We start from the raw sequence: 22,691 nt of genomic DNA, 5'->3' as shown, positions 1-22,691 counted from the left end.
TCACTCTTTTCTGTATATAACAAATTGGGCACATTTTCCTTTCACCTGAAATCAATCTTCCCCCCATTTCAGAGTTCCTTTTCATAGTCTCTTCTTATTGCAAATCCAAATTACATAATTGCTGAAACTATTGCCTTTACAGTAACTGTTTCAACAGTCAACAGGAGCATTAACTGACCTCTCAGATACAGTCATCATCTTTAAAATTACTTGTTCATCCATGTCTGGTAAATTTGTCTACTATTGGCAGTTGAGATGGGTGGTATCAGATTGCATAGCTAAATATTCGAGTCTCTGATTCCTAAAGGAGAGGGAAGTTTATTTGTTGGTATACTGCCAGATTAAAGGTCCAGTTGTTGAGAGGAACACCTAGAACTGAATGTAATCATTCAAAAAGCTTCCTTGTGACAGCTTAGGGCAGTTGTTCTCCAAGTGTGGTTCCAGACCAGCATCACCACCTGTGAACTGTTAGAACTGTACATTCTCGAACCCCACTCAGAATCAGAAACTATGGGAATATGGTCCGGCTGTGTTCATAAGCACTTCTGGTGATTCAAATGCACTCGCTTGAAAACCACTGTCTTGTTTGCTGCATGCAGTCCAAAGCTAGATATTTCCCAACAGATACTACAACGCTGAACAAATCTGTAACATGGAGCTTAGCATGCCATTTAAGTAACAGACATAAACTGGGAATATCTGGTATCATGGCAGCACCCTGTGAACTTCTAAAAGTAGGACTGAGATTTGCCCCTTTACTAATTCTCTAACTAGAGGGTCTCAAAAGAGCAACTTTCCCCTCAATGGGCAACACAGACTGATTGACCCTTCTCCCAGCAGGTGCTGCCTACAGGAATTCCTGAGTTTTCTGGCATGTGGAAGGCACCCTTCTTTTTTCATTTCCAGCATTAATATATTTCATTTTACTTGAAAAAGATTTTTTTTCCTTATTTGAAAAGGGCAGTTTAATTTTAATTGGCTTACATCCCATTTCTTTCCATAAAAGTATTGGAAGTGGTTTATAAAAACTGATGTGCTAATTCAGAATAGAAAATCAGGACTAAAAGAGGAGAAAACAAATATGACCTATATGCACATATCCCTGTTGGATAAGGCAGACTAAGAAAAATACAAATAAATTAGTACGATTATTCACAACTATTTGATTCAGATAAAACTTGACAAAAATTTAAATGTAGATATAGTCTAAAGAGCAGGAAAACAAGGTGTTTGCAGTGTTCCAGTGAAGACTATGGACTGTGGAGTAAAATGTCTTACTTTTAATCAGAGCACTTTATTTATTAGCACATTAAAAAAAAATCAGCCTCATTACCTGTAAGTAGTAAACACAGGTAAGAGGTAGTTAACTAACTGCATGATGTGATTTCAAGGGCACTAGACATGCTCACGCCTCCTCAGCCTTTTCCCAATGCCTCACCAGATCTAAATAGATTTTCCCTTCTCCAAATGCAGAATGCATGACTTATTAAAAATAAAATTTCATATATTGAACAAATGCATTTATCATCTTCCACTCCCTCTGATCTTTTAGGACAAATGCTGGGAAGATAAATTATCTTTGTTAATAAATGTATCAGTTTGTCTTCCTTCATGAAGTGGATTCTCTGTCATGTCAGGAAGGGGGCACGTACACCCTACAACCTTACCTGTCCAAAACAAAGATTTCCTCAACAGGCAGGGAGTTTTAAAAATAGTCTTTTGAATATCCTAATGGTATTACATCTACTTTTGAGGTTCCACGTGATCTGCATTTTCTGAACATGGTCATATGCTCACTATACTTGGTAGCTGGAATTTTGCCACAAGATATAGAGTGATAAAAGGTGTTCATTCCAGACTCAGTAGCAATAGGGAGAAGATGAAGGGACAAGACAGTTACATTCCAAGACAGGCTTGGAAGAGACTACATATATCTAAGAATAATCAATTAATTTTTCAAGTATAGAATTGTATAAAGAAAAAAAGAAATATTTGATGTGGGCCTATTATGTTTAATGCCTAGTCTATGCTAGGCAATTTACATTGCTATTAAATGAATTTGTTTTAAATCAACTCCAGTGGAGTAAGGAAAACATGAAGAGGAAAACTATTAAACATCAGAAAGTGCTAATCACATAAAAGAAAAATAAATTTCAGGAATGGTTAAGTGCCAATGCATGGAATGGTTAAATGCAAACAGTCAGCTTCAATTGTTTTTATTACAGTAGGAGGAATTTTACTCTTAATGCATAGAATTTTGAAGAAAAAAATTTATATAAGCTTTTAAAAGAGGCCCTTTTGACAATTATTAATACAAATGTGGTGAGACCTTTCAAACAAATACCAATTTCATTAACAGTTTACATACAGCAAATAATTTATTCTGAAATGTTCATTTAGTTTCTGTTGAGACACAGCTCGTGTCTCATTAATAAAAGAGCAACCATCTCCCCTCAGATACCAGAATATACAACAAGTTACAGCATAGCAAAAATTCTACCTACTTTCAGATAAAATCTAGTTCAGATAAAATAGTTTCATTCAATGTTTTACAATTAACACATATATATATTTTTGAGCACAAGAGTGTAAATTGTTACACTGCAGCTATCTAATGCACATCATGTGACCACAGAACTGTTAACCGAACCATCAGTTTCATTCATGCAGTAAAGCAAAGCAGGCTGGGTAAACTTGTTCATCGGGAACCATATTACTGTGAATTTCACAGCCACATGATTAATTATGATGTTAGATGGGCTCACAAGGACTAAAACAATGTTTTTTTGCATAAATACTAATTTCTCCCTGATGTAAGTTTAGTCAGTTTATATTCTAGAAATGATTGATAACAGCAATATATCATATCTGTAGTGTTCATTATTTTAAGACAAGCAATAATTAAAGGATGATGGGATGGGATGGGATGCTACTTAAATACCTGTAAAACATACTGTACAAATATACTTGGCCTTACCATTTTCTTCCTAACTATTGAGAGTGCCGCCCAAAATATGACCAGTGAAGACAAAGTATACTATCAAATATGGCTTCCAGAACAAAAACCTTCTAACAGGAATCAAACCTATTTACAAAATTTTTCAGTCTTTTAAAGTTTCATTTGAAATAAAATTTCTACATAGCAGTTGTAATTAACACATACTTTTCTTAGTTTCATTAATTAAGCTCTTTAAACAGATGTCACAAGGTAAGACCCAGAATGGCGCTTAGGACTTTGAGTTCCACTGGATTCTGTGCTGTCAGTTTTTGAATCTCGTTTCTTTGTGTTGTTACTCACTGGCGTCGGGATCTGAGATGGCCGGGCTGAAGTGCTATCTGCACTGCTTTTCCTGGGGCTTGGGTTGTAATTGAAAGGAGTCACTCTGGCAGCAACAGTCCCACTAGGTGAACTGTGTTTGCTTGAGCTGCTAGAACCAAATGGAGTACGCTCAGCTACTGAACTTTCATTAATCTCTGATGCAGGGACAGGATTACTTTGTCCCAGTTTTGCCTCACTTCCTTTTTGGTCTGGGGCATCTACCTGAATAAAGGAGTTCAGGCGGTTTTCCAAACCCACGGTGCGTACGGGGCCACTGCCATTTCCCACATTTTGTTTTCCCTGATTATCTTTTGAATCTTTAGCGTTTGGGTTTCCCTTTTCTGAAACACTGTCAATCACAGGGGGAGTATTTCCTGTGGGAGACCTTCCAGATCTAGGGTTGTTAATGGGACAGTCCTCAATTCTCACCCAAACATCTTCTGTTTTAGAAACAGCAGGTGCCATTTGATAAATTAGAGTCTTTGATTCAGCACCATTAGCAGCACCTGAGGAAGCAGTCTGAGAAGTACAATTTGTGGGAGAAATTTCACTTTCTTTTATTTTTCTCCATGTTCCTTTTGTAGATCCTTGGTTTTCCTTAGTTTGTTTGGCTCCTGAAATAGAGTTCACATGTTTTTCATCTTCACTTTTTGCTTTTTCACTGGATTCTGATGAAGCAGAAAGAATTGAGGACGAACTTCCAGTTCTTCTCCAAGTGCTTACCCGAGGAAGGGACGATGAATGTTTGCTGTGCTCACGCTTCCAGGTTCCTGACCTATTGATGGGAAGCCTGGAAGGACTTTCAGAATGGGAGCGTGCTATGTCATGGCGCTTTGTGGGTCTTCCATCATTATACTCTATGGTGGGGCTGAGATTAGGGGGTAGTTTTCGCCACCCACCAGCCTGAACAGATGCATGTGTGGATAGAGACATATCAGGAAGGGAAGGACTTAAAACTGGAGTCTGTGCCTGGGACCTAGTGGGAGAATCTGGTCTAGAAGATGGAGAAAGAGATTCAAATGAAGCAGATTCCTCCAATTTTCTCCTTAGGGTTGGGCTTGGCGCTTCTTTGATGAAAGTTGACTGGCGTACTAATACAGGTCTCTCTGACCTATCAGATTCACTTCCACTTGATTTAGTTGAAGACATTCTAGAAAGTTCTACCTTTTTATTGGATCCATTGCTATTATTCATCTGATTTAGTCCTTTGGAGGCAGACTCACTTCTTGGGATACTATTGCCATTCTTGGATAAACCTGCTTGTTTGGTAAGGTTCTGCTGGCTCATCTGTCTGCCTGGAGACGTGTATGACATTTTCCCAGAACCTGAGGACTTGGTTGAAGCAGTACTAGGGGATGATGTTCTTGGCAGTTGAGATAATTTGTTAGGAGGACTTATTCCATTTCTACCAGGAGAAATAGAATTTCGTCCTGGAGACTGCATAGGTCTACTTAATGGTTGCTGGACTGGTCTTGAAGGAGTGGAATCTCTAGATCCTGATCTAGAAGACCCTTTATTCGACCCTGCCTGTTGTGATGTCTGCCTGGTAACAGGGCTTAATTCTGACTTCACTGATGGCTTAGCTCCTCTGGGAGAAGTGGTGGCTGTCTGACCTTCACTTGGGCTTTTGGAAGCTGGAGTCTTAAGGGGTGGGCCTTTTTTAGAAACTGGACTTGTACTTGAAGAACTATTTCGAACTCCTGGAATGTGGATCATCGTCCTACCGCGAGAGATTGAAGGCATGTTTGCTTGAAGGGGCTGTTTCAATTGGCTTGAAACTTCGGAATTAGATCGAACTTTTCCAGTAATCAAACTCTTATAAACTTTTTTCCCTCCTTTGATTCCTTTATTTTCAGATTCCATCTTTTTAGATTCCAATGTACTCTTCTCCCCAGGTTTCAGAATCCGTGGGCCTTTATTACTTGTAAAGGGTTTTTCCTCTTGATCAGGTGTAAGATGAAATGGTGATCCCAGAGAGATTCCAGATTTCAGTGAAAGGATGGAATCTGAATCAGATGAAGCTTGTCTAGATAAACATGCGGCGGCAGCAGCTTGATGCAAACTACTTACTATGGAATTTGCACCTTCCTGAATGGCTTTCCAATCAAAATTTTCTGAATCAGGGGATAAACCATGTTCTGAATCTGGTCTCTGTACATCTTTCAAATCAAGTGTCAGATCTTCTGCTGATATGCCACCCATATTTCTGGGACTATGCTTTTCATTATCACCCTTGAGCCTTGAAGGCTTCTTCTTTTTTGGCATTGCAGAACTTATACATTCTTGCAACAGGTCATCTTCAGAGTCAATACTGAGAGAACTGAGAGAACTGTTTCTTGAGAAACAAACAGGGGTATCTTCAACGTGAAATGATTTAGGAGCATAACCTGATGCCTGAGGTTTACTTGGTTCTCCCTGTGAGTCAGGGGGCTGTGTCTCTTTGATAGGTTCACTTTCTTTGTTGTTGTTGTTTTCTTGATCAATGTCACTAAGAGAACTTAGAGAGGAATTTCGAGAAAAGCAAACTGGTGTATTTTCAATAGCAAAATTCTGTAATTTTTCATCAGTTGCTGCTCCTCTGTCTGGTATGTCTTTGGATGACTGGGGAAAAGTGGACTGCTTCTGTAGCATGGGTTTATTAGACTGCCCTCGATTCACTGGATGTTTTGTAATAGTTTGTGTCTTACTACCTGATTGTTGGCTGGAAGTTAGTTCTGTGTGACTGGCAACAAGTTTAGCTTCTGATTCCTTATTGTCTTTCCCCTTTCTTAATTCAGCCTTTTCCCTGGAAAGATCAACATCATCATCATCAAAATCTAGAGAACTCAAAGAATCATTTCGTGAAAAGCAGTATGGAGTTCCTTCAATAGGCGTGTAATGATGAGGGGAATCAAAAGTAAAACTTCCTCTGGCCCGATCTTCATTGTTTGGTAGCTTATCATTGAATTCCTTGGAATTATTTTTCAAATTCTGTTTCTTTGAATCTTTATTATCTGAAAAAGTTCTTTCAGCATTTAAATTATTTTTTGAATCTGTATTTTTTTTTACACGTGTCCTATATTCACTGTTTTGTGGCATGGGTTTTACTGGTGAAGTAGGTTTCTTCTTCTTACTATCTAATTGATTCTTGTTAGTTCCAGATGAAGACATGGATGCTTGTTGGACTTGGTCCATTATCTTTTTCACACGGAATGGTTTGTGACTTTTTCCTTTCGGCATAGCAGAATTAATGCATTCTGCAAGAATATCACCTTCTTCTGTTTTACTGTCATCCAGTTCAGGTATAGTTATAGATGATGGTTTTCCTCTTTGAGCCTCATCTGTACTTCTGCCTTCTGTAGGAATGGTATCTCGTTTTTCAAATTCACCTGTCTGTGCCCCTGCTCTAACCCCTTCTCCAGCAACTAATTCATTTGGAGGGGATTCTATTGTTAGATCACTTAGGGATGTGGCTGTGGAAAAGTTTATAGGTGTCCCTTCTACACAATATACCCGTGGCATATCATCTCCTGGTGTAAAACTAACATGTTTTTGTGCTTGTATCCTGTTTTGTGATGGCAGAAGTTTGTACACAGGCAGTTGACTTGGTTTCCTTGCTACAGGTGGAGGTAATTTTGAAGCACCCTGGGCTGGCTTTTTGGCTTTGCGTGAAGATTTTGTTGGCATGGCAGAAATAATACATTCTTCTAGTATTTCGATATCATCATCATCTGAATCATCTAACAGATCTTTTTCAGAATCAGGTTTTTCTGCCTCTTTTTCCTGACTTTTATTTGATTCTTCAGGCTGCTCAGATTCTGTTTCATTTGCATTGTCATTTTCCTGAACTGGAGGCATTATTCTTAATTCCACATCTTTCTGTATGAATGGCTCATCAAGGCTCAGCGCACTCAGGCTAGATGAACAAGAAAACCCATCTGGAGTACTTTCTGTGGCAAAATGTAATAAAGTATCAGCATCTGGAAGAACCTGGACCCTCTGAACTGCAGCATTTACAGCAGCTTGCTTAGGTCCACTTTCCCTCTTTTCAGCATTAGATACTTTACTTTTAGTTAACTCTTGTTTAGCTTGAACTGTTTGAGGTGGAGGAGGTGGAGGAGGAGGAGTTTTACTTCTGCTTGGTGGCATGGTCTGCCCAGGGCTATCTGGAAGGTCACTGGGGCTTATAACGCCACTTACCATTCCACTGCAGGGTTCACTCTGAACGGAGCTGGCAATTGAACGACTCTCAAAACTATCAAGTGAACTGACAGAAGTACATCTACTAAACATGAGTGGAGTCTCCTGAACATAGTGCTCTGGTGGACTTTTAGGTGTTTGGGCACCACTTTTTGATGGAGATTTGGCCCCTGAAGAAAGTTCAACAGCTTTGTGTCTGGCTGATTCTGAAGATAAACCAGAAGCTGGGAGTCTGCTGGATTTGGTTCTAATATGCTGCGACACTGCTGGAACTTCACTCACAGAACCTTCAGTTGATCGAGTTCCACTGTTTTCTTTTATTTCTGCTACCTGTAGCGTATTAGCAGAATCTGTTTCCTGTGTTGTCTGATCACATCCTATTTCATCTTCAGCTGATGACAAAGATGATAATGAACTACACCTTGAAAAACATATTGGGGTATCTTCCACACAGTAAGTCTGTATTGTCTCTTGGTTGATAGAGGGAACTTTGCAAGAGGTGGCTTTTTGAGTCTGACCACTTCTGCTTTGTGCTGAACTTGGATGGAGCTGATTCTGCCTCTTGGCATTAGATGAAGGTGTGGATGTAGTCTCACTGCTTGTAGAGATGTGTTCAGATTTAGTGCTTTGTCCAGAGGAACTCTTTGAGAATGAAAATGATGGTTTCTGTGAGGAAGGAATATCTGTGGAATATTTTAAACTGTAATCAATAGGCTGATCCACATGTTTTTCTTCATTATACTTTATACTATAGTTTGTTGGTCTCTCTTCTTCTTCATGCTGTTCTTCCTCAGAGTAACGTTCACTATAGTTGGTTGGCTTATCATCTTCATAGTCATCTTCTTGACACAAAGACTGGTTTACATTTTGATTAATTGTATGATTAGAACCTACTCGATTTATTTCTGAACCATTGGCTCCTCTTGACCTATATGGGGAAACACATTCTTGCTGCCCAAAATGTGGTTGGAACTTGAGGTGTTTGTCATCAGTGCTCTCAGTATAGACAGGGTAAGTTGTGCTTTGACTCCTTGATTGTCTTTGCTCACTGTGTTTCATTTCATCTTCTATTATATGTTTGGGTCTTGCCCACCTTTCATTCTGGGAAGGACTTTGCCTTCCAGAGTTCAACTGCTCATCTGAATATTTAAGACTATAATTTATTGGTGTATCTAGTTCTCCATCATTATCATCCATATGATTTGCACTGTGTATTTTATGGGCTAGGTCAGCTGGATATTGACCATAGCTACAACATTTACTTTCATCATCTTCAGAATAGGATTCAATCGAAGGCTTCATTTGACCTCTTTTACCGTAACCATCACTACTGCTGACACTATTTAAACTATCGTTTGAAGACCTCTTATATTCCAATTTGGCATAAGGCATAGAACATGTCCTATTTGAATTTTCTGATTTAGTAAAGTTGTAACTGTTTGAATGTGTGTGAGTAGTAGTAGAGCTTCTTCTTAGTGCATTCCTCTCATCTGCCCCACAATGTAACTCTGTGGTAGACCCAGAACTTCTGTCTTCCTGAGAGGTATGAATGGCTGATACCTCTTCCATGACTTTAGCAATCTGAGCTGCAGTGGTAGAAATCTGCAAACCTCGCTTTGAAGAGGTTCCTGGATTTTCTGTTGCTGGGTGGTAGTTGCCAAGGCTAATTCCTCGTTCTCTCTCCAAACTTCTATCTTTTTCAGAACGAGAACTATCTAAACTTCCTCTTGATGATGAGGAGCTGGGCAACACTGTAGTATTTAAATATGGTGAAAGGACAGTCATGTTTCCAGTATTAAAATTGTCTGACCTATTATCATCATGTCGATTGGTGTCAAAAACATAGTCACCATAAAGACTTGGCTTGTGTCTTGGCTTACTACGATGAGATGTCTTAGGACTTAAATTGTCAATATTGTCAAAAGTTTCTGATAAGTGCTGAGCATCTAATTCTGCTTCTAGAGCTTTTTGTTTCCTGACATGAAGAGATGGCAAGCTTGAACCAGGAGACATAATATTGGCATCTTTATACTTTGCAGGTCTATTTGCCATGAGATTCCTTAAAGCTGCAGCACTTCCCATAGCAATCATTTTGTGCTTTGAGTGAATGAGGTTCTTGAGCATGCTGACTGCTCCCATGTCCCATAATGCTTCCTGGTCTTTAGGATTTCTTGCTGAGAGATTCCACAAGGTTCCGCATGCATTACTGACTATTGTCAAACTGTGAGATTTTAAGTGTTGTAATAAGGTTTGCAGGCAATTGTTTTCTCTTAGTATTTGCCTGAAATTAAAATAAGATCACAAATTAAGGTCAAAATCTGTTTGTAGGAACAACAAATAAAAGGATAGAAAACAAATTTAAATCTAAAGACAACTACTAAAAGAGGCATAATAAAACTGTATCAAAATCATACTATAAAGTCCAAGCATTTCACATTTCCTTTTGGTCTTAGTTCATTTAAGGTTTACTGTTTTAAAGTATTCCTCTGTCAGACTAAAATAAGTACTATGTTCATTTTAATCTATTCTGTATTTTCTATTCTGACTTAATAGCCTTTTAGATTTTTTCTTCAGCAGACACATTTACTTTATTTACATGGTAACAGTTTCCCAGTTTAAGGACTATATATGTATCATGCTGAAAGGGCCTATGGGTAATTTAATCAACCTGTAGCTCTTTCTATAGTTAAGGAGCATGCTGTAAGTGCCTAGATTAGCAAACTGACTTTTAGATAATCACTTATGTCTCTGGCTTGATTCTGTGATACTGCTACCCTCTTTACAACTGCTCTCTGGCAAACTGTGTGTAGCCACTATTTCTAAATAGAAAGTAAAAAAAAGTTTTTCAAAATATTTTTCACTATAAAAACAAGGGTTGAGAATGAACATAATGAACTTTGGGACCTGAAGAGCTACAGCTTACTTAATGCAGGGTAAGCTGAAGTTAATGACAACATATTCGCTTTTGTGGACTTTAAAATTGTTTGGCAATGGTGTACAATGGGCTTTATCATGCTGGTCTTTCCTCAGCAGCTGAGTAGACACCTGAGTGCTTACTGAGTTTAAAAAGTCTTCTTTGCATTGCAGAAAGGACTATAAGGCTTGTAATCTATGTATCAAAAACTTAAAAGATGTTTGTATTATTTACAGATTCTTTTACTAAAAGTACCACATGGTTTTTTTGAAAATGAGAGAGGAAGAATAATGAATAAAATGAACATCATATCTTCCATATGAATATGGAAGATATTCATATTTTTGTTAGCATACTAGAAAGCGCAAGTTCTAAAAATGTGTACCCTGTATCTGAGGCGCTCTCTTAGGTATCACAGCTCCAGTGGACTGGATGAATGGCTGTTGGCTAAATAATATGATTACTGATATTAAAAACCATTAGGAGAATGTAAATCACTATACTCTCTGGATCATATCCACATGATTTATTTTTTACTTTAATTTTTCTCTACATATGAGTTATACCTCAGCTATCATTTGTTCATTTCTAGACATATGTATAGTACTGTGAACTTTTATTAGAATATACTAATGAATAAATTAGAAATTAATAGTTATCTTTGCACCACAATAAATGTAGTTTGGCTTAGAACTTGCATAATTACACAAAACCAATGAATCTTTTTGAAAAAATGAATTCTACATGAATTCATTAAAAAGTAATAAAAAAACTCTGTATTTACCTGTGGTCCTCATTTGTAGCTATCAAGCTGGACACATTCCGTAATATCCCACCTCCACTTTCAATAATGGCTAAAGTATTTGTCTGGCTCCGGTAAGTGAGAGTGCCAACCAAAAATGCGAGCGCACCATCTACAGCACATATATCAGCTTTATTCTCAGTGCAATGTGCTGACAAATTCCATAAGGCACTCAGTACGCTTTTAAGGGTTGATTCCTATTAAGAAACAAATTACATGTCATCTAATTAGAGCTGGAATGTGTCTCTCATAACTTCTATGTTTACTTCTATTGACTAAATTACTATTTTTAAAATTTCCCTCGTTGCTCACCCTTCACTGGTAAAGTATTAGGAATTCCCCATTTAGGAAATGTTTTATTAAAATAACAAATGGAACTTAACTCACTCATAGCCTCATACAATACACAGAAGACAGTATTAAACTAATAACTTTTCTGAAATACACTCCAAGTGTTTAGATGGTGTGCACATATCTTACAAGAGCTTGTTAGAATACAAACAGAACTGATATACACGCTGAAAAGATAACATTTATGAGGGTAACAGAAACTACAAAAAACCCTCTCTATGCTGATATCTAAACCATATCTATGCTGATATGAAAAAACAGCTAAGGAGTGTTATTAAATGAAAAAAGCAAGTTGCAGAGCAGTATGTACCATATTCTGGTTGTATAAAACATATATATTTACATGTAGTTGATTCAAAAGTAACAACACAACTTATTAAAAAGAAAGCACAACTGAAAACCTTCAATTCTTAAAACTCCAAAATAAACACAGTAATTTCAAAGCCAGAAATCCCTGGTATACAATACCATAGTAACCTGTCAAACTGTAACTGTTATAGAAACACTCTGTATATACAATTAAAGATACTCGGTCAAAACCTGCCATGAGCCTGATGCCAGTCTTCCCTCTTACTACAAGTCAAACAAGGAATAAACACCCATTATAAATCTACTCCATGCCTATCGCAATGAGAGGTGCTCCAGAGGATAGAAACACAGCAAACTGATACCTGCTTGAAGGTACCAACAATTAACTTTGGGGAGAAAGAGATACAAAACTACACTTCAATGAAACAAAGTGCTCTAAAGGAAAGAAAGTGTCCACCTAAATTTAATCAAATAAAATATTTCATGGAGGAGAGCAGCTTAGTAGAAGACCTGTACACTCAGAGACAGTTTCCCCTGGCAGGGGAATTAGAATGAGGAGAGGCATGGAAGTGGGAATCAGCAAGGGAGCACTGAAGAACAGAGAGAAGAGGGAGAGGAGATCAAAGTTGGTTCTGGGGAGTAGTCAGAATTAAGGTCAGAGAGGTCAAAGAAGGTCTTAAATGTCAGAGTAACTGACTGTGACACTGCATTCTCTTCATTAGGACATAAATGAAACAGTCTAGGAACAGGTTTAGATACTATTTATAAGAAGGCAGGGGACAAGTGCTTTCACCAATCAAGATTGGAGAAGGATAAGAGCTCAATTTTATGCTTGACATAATGGCGGGACATTCAAAGTATCCTGAGAACAGGAGGGAAAAAAAGCAAGAGTTTAGAGGAGTGTGAGCTTTTATTCTGTAACTGGCCCAGAGGGAGAGTTGAAGGTAGGGAAATAGAAGTTGCTCTCTACACGACTACCAGTGCAGGGACGAGTTTTGTTTCAAAGAAGCTTTATAGTTAGATTAGGGGAAATGAAGAAATGGCTAGAGGCTGAAGGTGCAGGTGGTAAAAACACAGGGAGGAGCTTCAATAAGGTGTGACATCAAAAAGTATCAAATACAGGTGTAGGCTGACAATAAAAACCCAAGTTAATGTATAATAAATCTAGATTCTGTTAGAAGAAAATTAAGAGACTGAAGAAGGTATACCAGTTAAGAAATGGAGCAAGTGACTTGTTCAGAGTCTGGGTTGTTACACTGCCACCGCAGGAATTAGAAGTAACAGTGAATTTTTTTTAATTTCCAAAATATTGGGCTTCCTATAGGTAGCTGTGACATCAAAGGCTTTCTTCTCTCTCTCCATCAGAGAAGACATAAAGGACAACAGTAAGGCACTGACGTCTTTCAGGGAACAGCAACACTTGGGGCCAGACTGCAGGTGAAGGAAAGGTTCTGTGTAGAAGAGTGAGAGCCAGCTGAACGAAGTGAAAATGACACAGTGCGTGAGGACTACGGCAGGTAGTTCGGATTCTCTTGGTCACTAGTAGTAGATGAAGTTGAGGAAAAGATGATGAATTGAAAAAGAGAATGTTCATGACTATCACACTGAATGTAGAAAAAGAGGGAACAAGTATATTTTAATACTGCTAACCAGAAACAGGCCCAAGCCAGAATTGGGTATATAAATTTCTAAATTTATATAGGCTAGTTTCTAAAGGCTAGTTTTATCCAAAATTGGACTTGCATTTGAAATTTATATATGAATTTAGGGAGAAATTACCTTTAAAATACTACTCTTCCTTTATAAGAACAGTATTTCTTTCCATTTACTATGGTCTTCTTTTACGTTCCCCGGTAGGACATGTTTTTTAATCTAGTTTTCTTGGGTTGTAGCAATTAGTTTGTATGTAAATCTCTAAGGTGCTTTAAAGATAATAAAGTCCTGAGCCATTCAGCAGCAGTACAAGTTCTCATAATATATACAAACCATTAAACCTTTCTGAAAATACGCAGGTTTGATTAGATTAGGAGCCTTCAAGTGTGTACAGAACTAATTTCTCTGTATAACTTTACGGAGGTATAACTGGAGAACAATAAACTGCGCACATTTCAAGTGTGCCATCTGATCCCTTTGGATGTATGTGTATACCATGAAACCATCACCAATCAAGATAACAAACATATATTTCATCTCCCCAGACTTTTTTTTGCAAAAGAACTATTATAATTTTCTGTTTGCAGATGACATGATCATGTATATAAATAAACTCTAAAGGCTCACCAAAACATTGTTAGAATAAACAAATTCAGCAAAGTTGCAACATACAAAAATCAGTTGTGTTTTTATATACTAACTATGAATTATCTGAAAGAGAAATAAAGAAAACAATCCAATTTACAATAGGATCAAAAGCAATAAAATACTTAGAAATAAATTTAACCAAGAAGGTAAAAAATCTGTATAATGAAGCCTGTAAGACTTTATGATAAAAGAAGTTGAAGGAGACACAAATAAATAGAAAGATATCTTGTGTTCATGGATCAGAAGAATTAGTATTGCAAAAGTGTCCACTCTACCCAAAGTCATCTATAAAGTGAATGTAATCCTATCAAGGTTCTAATGATGTTTACAAAATATATACATTTATTGATTCCTGAGAGAGAGAGAGGAAGGGAGAGAAACACTGATGTGAAGGAAACATCTACTGGTTTGCTTTCCACATGTGCCCAAACCAAGGACCAAACTTGCAACCTTGGGTATGTGTCATTCCCCCAGATTTCCTAGTAACTCCTTGTAATCCATCCCCAACCCCAGGCAACTACTGATATGTTTTCTGTCTTTATAGTTTATTGCATGAATAGTTCATTCTTTTTATAGCCAAATAGTATTGCATTTTGGATATTCCACAATTGGTTCACCTATTTATCTGTTGATGGACATTAGAATTACTTCCAGTTTTTGGCTACCACAAATAATATTGCTGTGACCATCTGTGTTTAAGTCTTTGTGTGAATGTAAATTTTTGTTTCTCTTGGGCAAATATTTAAGGAGTAAAATGTCTATGTTGTAAGGTAGGTATATGTTTAACTTTTTAAAACACTGACAAATGTTCTCTAAAGTGGTTATACCATTTTACATTCCCATCGGCAGTACATGAAAATTCCAGCTGTTTGACATCCTTGACAATGCTTGGTCAATCTTTAAATTTTAACCACTATACTATGTATAATGGCATCTCATTGTGGCTTTAATTTCTATTTTTCCTGGTGACTAATGCTGTGGAGTATATTTTCAAGTGCTTACTGGCCATTCCTGTCTTCTTTCCCGTGGCATCAGTGCAAGTATTCTGCCAATTCAGTAGTGTTTTAAAGTTATCATTATGCAGATCTTAAGTATATTTGAAGATTTTATTTCTTTTATTTTTAGAGAGAAGGGAAGGGAAGGAGAAAGAGAGGGAGAGAAACACCAGTGTGTGGCTCCCTGTCATGCGTCCCCTACTGGGGACCTGGCTCACAACCCCGGCACCTGCCCTGACTGGGAATTGAACCGACAACCCTTTGGTTCACAGGCCAGCTCTCAATCCACTGAGCCACACCAGCAAGGGCTATATTTGAATACAGTTACTTAGTTAAATATATTTCTTATTTCTAATAATTTTCAGTTGATTTTACTGGGTTTTCCAGGTATAAAAGAATTTAGCAAAATACATAAATAAACAAATAAAATACAAAACTTTTTGCTTTCTCTGAAAAGAAAATTTTAAAGACAAAAATGCAGACTATAGTTCTAGGACTGGCTGGGTGAAAGGAAGCCTGCAACGGCACAGACTTGTATAGTTCTTCCTAAATTTCAAGTTTAATAAAAAAAAAACAAAACAGCTTAGTTTCTGAAATAGATATCCCACCCAGACATATTTCTTCTCATAAACAAATGATTATTTGGAGATTGTTTGCTCTTGAGTCTGATCACCTCTTGATAAGCTGAAAATTCAAGGACTGTGAAAATTTGAGGACTTCAGGGGATCAGATCTTAAGAGCATAGAGGCAACACTTATACCAGCAATTCTCAACTGGGGGTGACTTGGTCTTTCCTCCCTTCTGGGGGACTTTGGTAATCTCTGGAGACATTTTTAACTGTCACCACTGAGGGGAGGGTGTACTGACATCTAGTGGGCAGAGACTAGGAAGGAAGGCTGCTAAATATCCCACAAAGCACAGGTCAGTTCCCCCAAAGAATTATGTGGGCCAAGGTGGCAATAGTGCTGGATCTGAGAACCTCTGACTCACACTAGACCACAGTACCCTCTTTTCCATCTGAATACTTTAGGAGTGTGGAGTAATCTAGTCTAAGGATTGGTGAGATAAACAGGTCAGTAATCTAGTGTAAGGATTGGTGAGATAAACAGGCCAGATAAACAGGACTCTCAATGGTGGGAGAGTGACAAAATAGTATTCTACGGTGAAATCACATTACAGCACTAAATGTTTTCAAAGGTACCTTTTTAACTTCCAAAGCACATTCCATCAATGCTTTCACACTTCCAACTTCACGCAATGTCTTTTTACTATTTACATCTGCTCTCCAAGACAAATTCCTCAAAACACTTGCAATAACCTGCAAATAAATTCAATGTTAGAATTTGTATATGAAATAATTTATACTAGCTCTAATTTTTTTTGGTTTTTAATACTAGAGAGAAGAGTAGAAATCTATTAAGAAATTCTTCTTAAATCCTAATACGGTACCCAAAGGAATTCCTACAATATAATTATTATCCTTTATTCTGGTGTTAATATAATTGTAATTTAAACGTGAAATATTGAACACTGAGCCACAGCTTAAATCAATCTAAATCAGGAAAGTCAGCAGCTGATATCCCAGAAAAACATTTGAAATTCTAAGCGGTACCTGCTGTAAGTCCTCACTCTCCGATTTCAGCTGGGCAACCAGTGCTCTCATGCAGCCTTTCATAGAGCAGAGTGTGGCCTGCAAAAATCAGGTGTGGAGTGGAGGGTCAGTAACAGGGCAACCAAGGCTGGGCTTTATTTCTGACTACTAAACTTCAAATACAGTTTTAACTGACCCATTTTAATTAAAGCTAGTATTTCACTCACAAAAATTTAGAATCAGATTATACAAATGAAGGGCCAAACCCCCCCTAATCCTTTGCTATATCTGTTCTTCTCTTGTCAAATTGGAAAACTAAAGTGAAAAAATGATAAGAAATGAGAAGCAAAAGGTTTCAAAGTTAGGTCTCTTATTTGAATACAACCAATATGCGTATAACATTTGTACTAGTCGTTAGGATTTTCAGATTTTTGCTTATTCCTAGGAACAGTGTTTTATTTTTAAAAAAGAGCCCTGGCTGGTGTAGCTCAGTGGATTGAGCACGGGCCTGAGAACCACAGGATCACGGTTCGATTCTCAGTCAGGGCACATGCCAGGGTTGCAGGCCAGTTCCCAGCAGGGGGCTCATGAGAGGCAACCATACATTGATGTTTCTCTCCTTCTCAGATCCTTCCCTTCTCCTCTAAAGATAAATAAATAAAATTTTTTTAAAAATTAAACAAATAAATAAATAAGATATTTATATACTTTCAGAAAGAGGAAAAGGGAGGGAGAAAGAAAGGGAGAGAAATATCTATTGGTTGCCTCTCGCATGCTCCTAACTGGGGAGCTGGCCCACAACCCAGGAATGTGCCCTGGCTGGGAATCAAACTGGTGACCTTCGGTTCACAGGCCGGCACTCAATCCACTAACTGAGCCACCAGCCAGGCCTAGGAACGGTGTTTTAAATATGGTTAAATACATTCACTATTGTGTTCTATCTTTTGCTTTTGTTTAATCATAAGATAACCAAATGAATAAGGATATACAGTGGGATGTGAAGTACAGGTTTTTATTAGTCAGTGTTTAATAGGAGAGTGACAAAAAGAAAATCAATGAAAAGTAGTTTGTATGAAAGTAAACTAACTCATACCTGAGATGTCTTAAGAAGTGGATCTTATAAAACATACCTTGTTTGCTACATCTCCAAAAGTCAAGTTTGTCAAAGCCATTCCAGCATATCGTCTTAATGTAATACTGTAGTGGTCATTAGTAAGCCCATACATTTCACAGTCCACTTGCAATAATTCTGCAATGGCCTGTAGTCCCCCTAATTTAAAAAGGGCAAGAGGAAAAAGACAACAATCTAAAATAAAACTAACTGGTACCAAGTTTATAACTTAAGTATTAGAAAAAAATCTCAAAAATGAGAATATATAGTTTAAATTTGTCTTTAGAATTACAAACTACAAATATTGTTATAAAGGACTTTTGTCTAATACATTCATAAAGTACAACTGATAACTATTCCATTTTCTGCCAGTTTCTTGACCCTCCAGCCCTTGCCCTATGAAGTGAAATGCACATTACACTCTACTTACTACACATACACTGTATCTTGTCAGTGATGAAAAAGGCTATTTTTAAACACTACCTCTTCCTGAATGTAAGCAGAAAAAGATCACTTATTTTTTTATTTAGACTTTATATTCTTCATTGTTGCACACCATGGCCTAATTACTTCAATGTTTTTTAACCTGCTGAATAATTATCCTTAGAAATATTGATAGTTATAAATGAAATTGCATAAATCAAAGCTTAATTTTTTAATAAAAAGAATTGCCTGTTCAATGTGTTATTATAAAGCTACTTACATTTATTAAAAATTTTTCTTACTTTTTTTTGATACTCACAGGTTTCAAATACCCACTATATTAGGATGTAGTATTTTCCTTCCCCTTGTTTATTAAAAAATTCTTACTTTTTTCTGATACTCACAGGTGTCAAATACCCACTATACTAGGATGTAGTATTTTCCTTCCCCTTAACCCCCATCACTGGGTATGCTCAACAGTGCCCACAGTGGTCAACACTAGGACGGCAAGGAGAAAAACAGTGAGAAAGGAAAGGGAAAGACATGGAGGAAGGGGTAGTAGAAAAACAAACAAGAGGCGAAGCAAAATGGTGAGGCAGTGAACAAAAATAAAAATAAAAATGTAAATGGAGGCTATTCAAAATATTCTTCACCCTCAATATTAATCAATGTGGGAATGAGAATATTGTTTTGTCACAAAGAAGTGGCTTAGACAAAAAAAAGAGGATAAATATAAACACAATTCTTGGATACTGTAAATCTAAATGGTCAGTTCATTAATCTGAGAGAACCTGTACATTTAATATTTTTTCAAATAACCTACATCAAATAATGTAGAGGGATCTGTAAGTTTGCAAAACAGGTAAAGTTCTATTTTAGGTGAAGAATTGTAGGCCAGGGCATTTAAGTATAGAAAGATTTACCAATATCTTCATGATTAGCAGAAATGGCAGATGACTTTAACTGTAGATAAGTGAAAATTAATTTGGTTAAAGAAAATCCGAATATATATTATATTTAGGAAGATTTTCTTCCAACTACTCATAGTGATCGAAAATATATAGTAGTGAACTCAAAATACACTGACTGTCTTTATGGACCTTAAAGATTAGCGCAAAGATTGTCATTGAACAACTAATTAAAGTATGTTGGACTGTGTAAATCCAGTGCAAGATAACAGGTGATGTTAACTTAAACTGGGGAGATCAAGAAAAAGGCTGAGGAAATAATGTTTAAGTTGAGACTTAAATGGAGTATCCAAAGGGTGGGGCAGGAATCATGAAGCGTTTTAGGCAGATAAAATAGCATGTGCAAGGGCTGCAGGCCTGAAATATACAGCATGAAGGCTGTAGGATGAGGCTACGAAAATGGTTAGAGGCCAGACCATGCAAGACTTTCTGTGCCACACTGAGGACTGCAGGCACAGGAAGGAATAATTTTATGTGTGTTCTAAGTAGATTCTCATGGCTACAAGGTGCAGAATGGATTATGACTGAAATTGTGAGAAAGTAAAACAAAGTTGCAGAATGGAAGACAGGATGGTGGCTTGAACTAGGGATGAAAATGAGAGCAGTGATTTGAGATATATGAGTATTTAAGATGCAAAATTAAAGCACTCAGTTACTGCATGTAGGAGATAAAGATAAGGTCATGGATGTCTTTGAAGATTCTGGTCTGAGAAAATGGCTTGATTGGAATGCTATTTTCTGAGAAAAGACCCCCGAACCCCCGTGGGGCAGACATAGCGATCTGGAGATGGATGAGATAAAAATGTCAGTTGTGGCGGCTCAATTAGAAATGTCTGCACAACCATCCAAGTAAAGATGACAGACAGACACTTTGACAATGTTTTTAAAACTCGAGAGGCAGAACTTGGATTAAAATGTAAATTTGAAAAACACTGTAACTGAAGCCATGGAGTGGAGGATACTACTTAGGGAGAGAGGAAGAGAGCCTAGGACAGAGCTCTGAGGAATTTGACCAAGCGCTACTTGGATAAAGGAGAGGGTACCAGTAAAAGTACTGAGAGTTTTGACCCAGGACACTGGCCTGAACACAGTGCTGGTGCTGATGAGATCACCAGATTGTTGAGCATTACACAGCAGACTATGAACAGCAAAACAAAACATGCTAAAGTTTGTGCCTACATAAAATCTTGCCTGGTCTAGTGGTATCTGTAATAAAGAATCCAAGAATGCACCAAGTGAGCAAGAGTTGAGCATTCTTGTATGGAGAAAAAAATATCTTAGAATTTGATTCTGAAAAAAAAATTAAATTAGAATATAGCCAATGGCCGATGTGAACAAACCATGATGAATGTGGCTAATGAAAAAAGGGATATTTAATAGAATACAGGATATCAGATATAGGAGAGAGTCCTTTATGTTTTTAGGCAAATAAAAATATGGCAAAAATTCATTATTATTAGAATAAAAAATAGGTTTCCCTGAGAAAAATTATAATATTTCCAAGTAATACATGTTCTTAGTGCCTATGTTAGAAAACAGGGATTCAGATGAAGCAAATGCCACCCAATATGGTATCTCAAAATGTTATAGAAAGTAGAGAACCAACAGCTTCAGGTGACATTCAACAGCATCCTTAATTTTAAAAAAAAAGATGACACAATTTTAGAAGTGTGTGTGTGTGTACCTGATTTAGTCACCATTAGCATGACATGCCTCATTCTAAAATAAATATTAGAGGTTTGACATCAATAGTCTATAGATTGGTGTTTCACAGAATTTTCTGATCAGAAGAATTACCTAAACCACTTAATAAATATTATTTCTAGGTTCCCCCTCTGAAGATTCTGTTTTACTAAGCCTGCTTGCTATAGGGCCAGAGAACCTATATGGTTTGATGAGTACCTCTAATGACCATTACGACCTGGTTTTGGAAACATTAATGCAAATGAGTTCCTCAAAAGTCAAGACTATGTTTTAATCTTTTCTTATATCTGGTGCCTAGCAAATTTTCTGGGACAGAGCTAAGAATAATAAATTAATAAGTACATCATTAATATTATAGTCTAACAATTGCAGTACTAATAGGAGCAAACTTATATGGCCCTGATAGCTGTAGAATCTTCTTGTATGGACGAGTGGGCTTAGGAATTTCCCCTCACCTATTTGGGACTTTTTTCCTCCTCACCCCTCACAGTCAGATACTTCGTACTATCTCTCTATTTCTCCACAGTCCACAAACCTTGATCCTTCTTTTGTTCCAGCGCAAATTCGGAGGCTAGGAATGAGAAGAAGGTAATCCTCTGTGGCTATGTCCCCGGCAGTCACACCCCAGAGGCCCCATCCTGCTCCTCACCTGAAAGCCCCTGCCCTAGCTCCTGTGATGAAATGCCCCGGGTAGCCTTCCTACCTGAGGAAGGAAGAGGAACAAATACTGAGTCTGCGTTTTACTTTGAAATTCAGATGATTAATGTGTCAGTCCTAGTCTACAGTCCATTGGAACACAGGGACATTTATAGAAAAATCTTTGCATTAGCTTAAAACGGAATTAATTTTCCTATTTATTCATTATTTTTATCCCCTTCCCATTATTACTAGTATTAAAAAACCCCACCCAAACATAACACTTTCACAAATGTTGCAGTTTTATCGAGGAAAGGAGAACTCCTAAGATTACAGTCAGTTCCGCAGGAGGCTGAGAGGTGGTTGGGGAAGGAAAAAGAATCAGGTGGGCCAACCGCTAGGGCCAGTGGGAAGAAAAGCACTGCTGGAGGGCAGGCCTGGAGTCTGAAGGACACAGCCTCCCGAAGGAATGACTCTGAAGGAGACAACACTCATTTGGCTGTTCAGTTTCTCTCCTTAAGTCTCATGACTTTGTCACTTTTAAGATAAATGATGAATGACGATGAGGGTGACAGTAAAACAAGGTGGAAGCTGGAATGCAACATAACGTAACAGCACAAAAAGCCCGGGCACAGCTACACTACGATGGGGACTCGGTACGGTCTTGCTTGTGGCACCACTAGAGAGATCCAGTTCACATGAGATGGCTCAGCGTGATGCAATTTATAAATACCACATGTGCACAATGAACCTAGAAATCAAAGAAAGACCGTTACATGAAAAATGGGGTGCACAATGCAGGTTATATAAGGAGTGTGTGTGATAAAACATACCTAGAAGAGTAATCCTTCCAAAATTAATTGAATGTTTCTGATTTAAATTGAAGCATAATGCTTTTCTACAGTAACCAGTTTTAAAGATACCATGGTGTTTACCATGAAAATCTAGTAAAGTACTGATAACCACAAAGGTAAATGAGATTCTTAATAATTCCTTCTGGTGGCCATCAGAAATGACTGAGTCAGGAACAATGAAGCAGCCCCACATTTCAAAATAATTCAAATTACCCTTCCTGTCAACTGGCACAC

At 37.5% G+C, this 22,691-nt stretch overlaps 1 protein-coding gene across 8 annotated transcripts in view; it reads right to left on the bottom strand.

Moving 5' to 3' along the window:
- Nucleotides 1-1,313: 1,313 nt before the first annotated feature.
- Nucleotides 1,314-22,691, bottom strand: part of APC (APC regulator of Wnt signaling pathway) — a 146,835-nt gene continuing 125,457 nt past the window's right edge. For 6 of the 8 annotated variants that reach the window (XM_037032170.1, XM_037032176.1, XM_037032172.1 and 3 more), the window contains exons 12-17: nucleotides 21,617-21,670; nucleotides 17,892-18,031; nucleotides 16,783-16,860; nucleotides 16,372-16,488; nucleotides 11,197-11,411; nucleotides 1,314-9,779 (exon numbers count right to left, since the gene is read on the bottom strand). In XM_037032170.1, the coding sequence (XP_036888065.1) occupies nucleotides 3,191-9,779; nucleotides 11,197-11,411; nucleotides 16,372-16,488; nucleotides 16,783-16,860; nucleotides 17,892-18,031; nucleotides 21,617-21,670 (7,193 nt within the window). In that variant the 3' untranslated portion in view covers nucleotides 1,314-3,190. The remainder of the gene's footprint in view (nucleotides 9,780-11,196; nucleotides 11,412-16,371; nucleotides 16,489-16,782; nucleotides 16,861-17,891; nucleotides 18,032-21,616; nucleotides 21,671-22,691) is intronic. The other 2 variants (XM_037032175.1, XM_037032177.1) reach the window with 1 other exon arrangement.

This window comes from Sturnira hondurensis, unplaced genomic scaffold (genome assembly GCF_014824575.4).
Source record: "Sturnira hondurensis isolate 20B ecotype Veracruz unplaced genomic scaffold, ASM1482457v3 Scaffold0021354, whole genome shotgun sequence".
In the NCBI taxonomy this organism is placed as follows: Eukaryota; Metazoa; Chordata; class Mammalia; order Chiroptera; family Phyllostomidae; genus Sturnira; species Sturnira hondurensis.
Note: the sequence above shows the minus strand (reverse complement) of the source record. Positions and strands in the feature narration are given on the sequence as shown.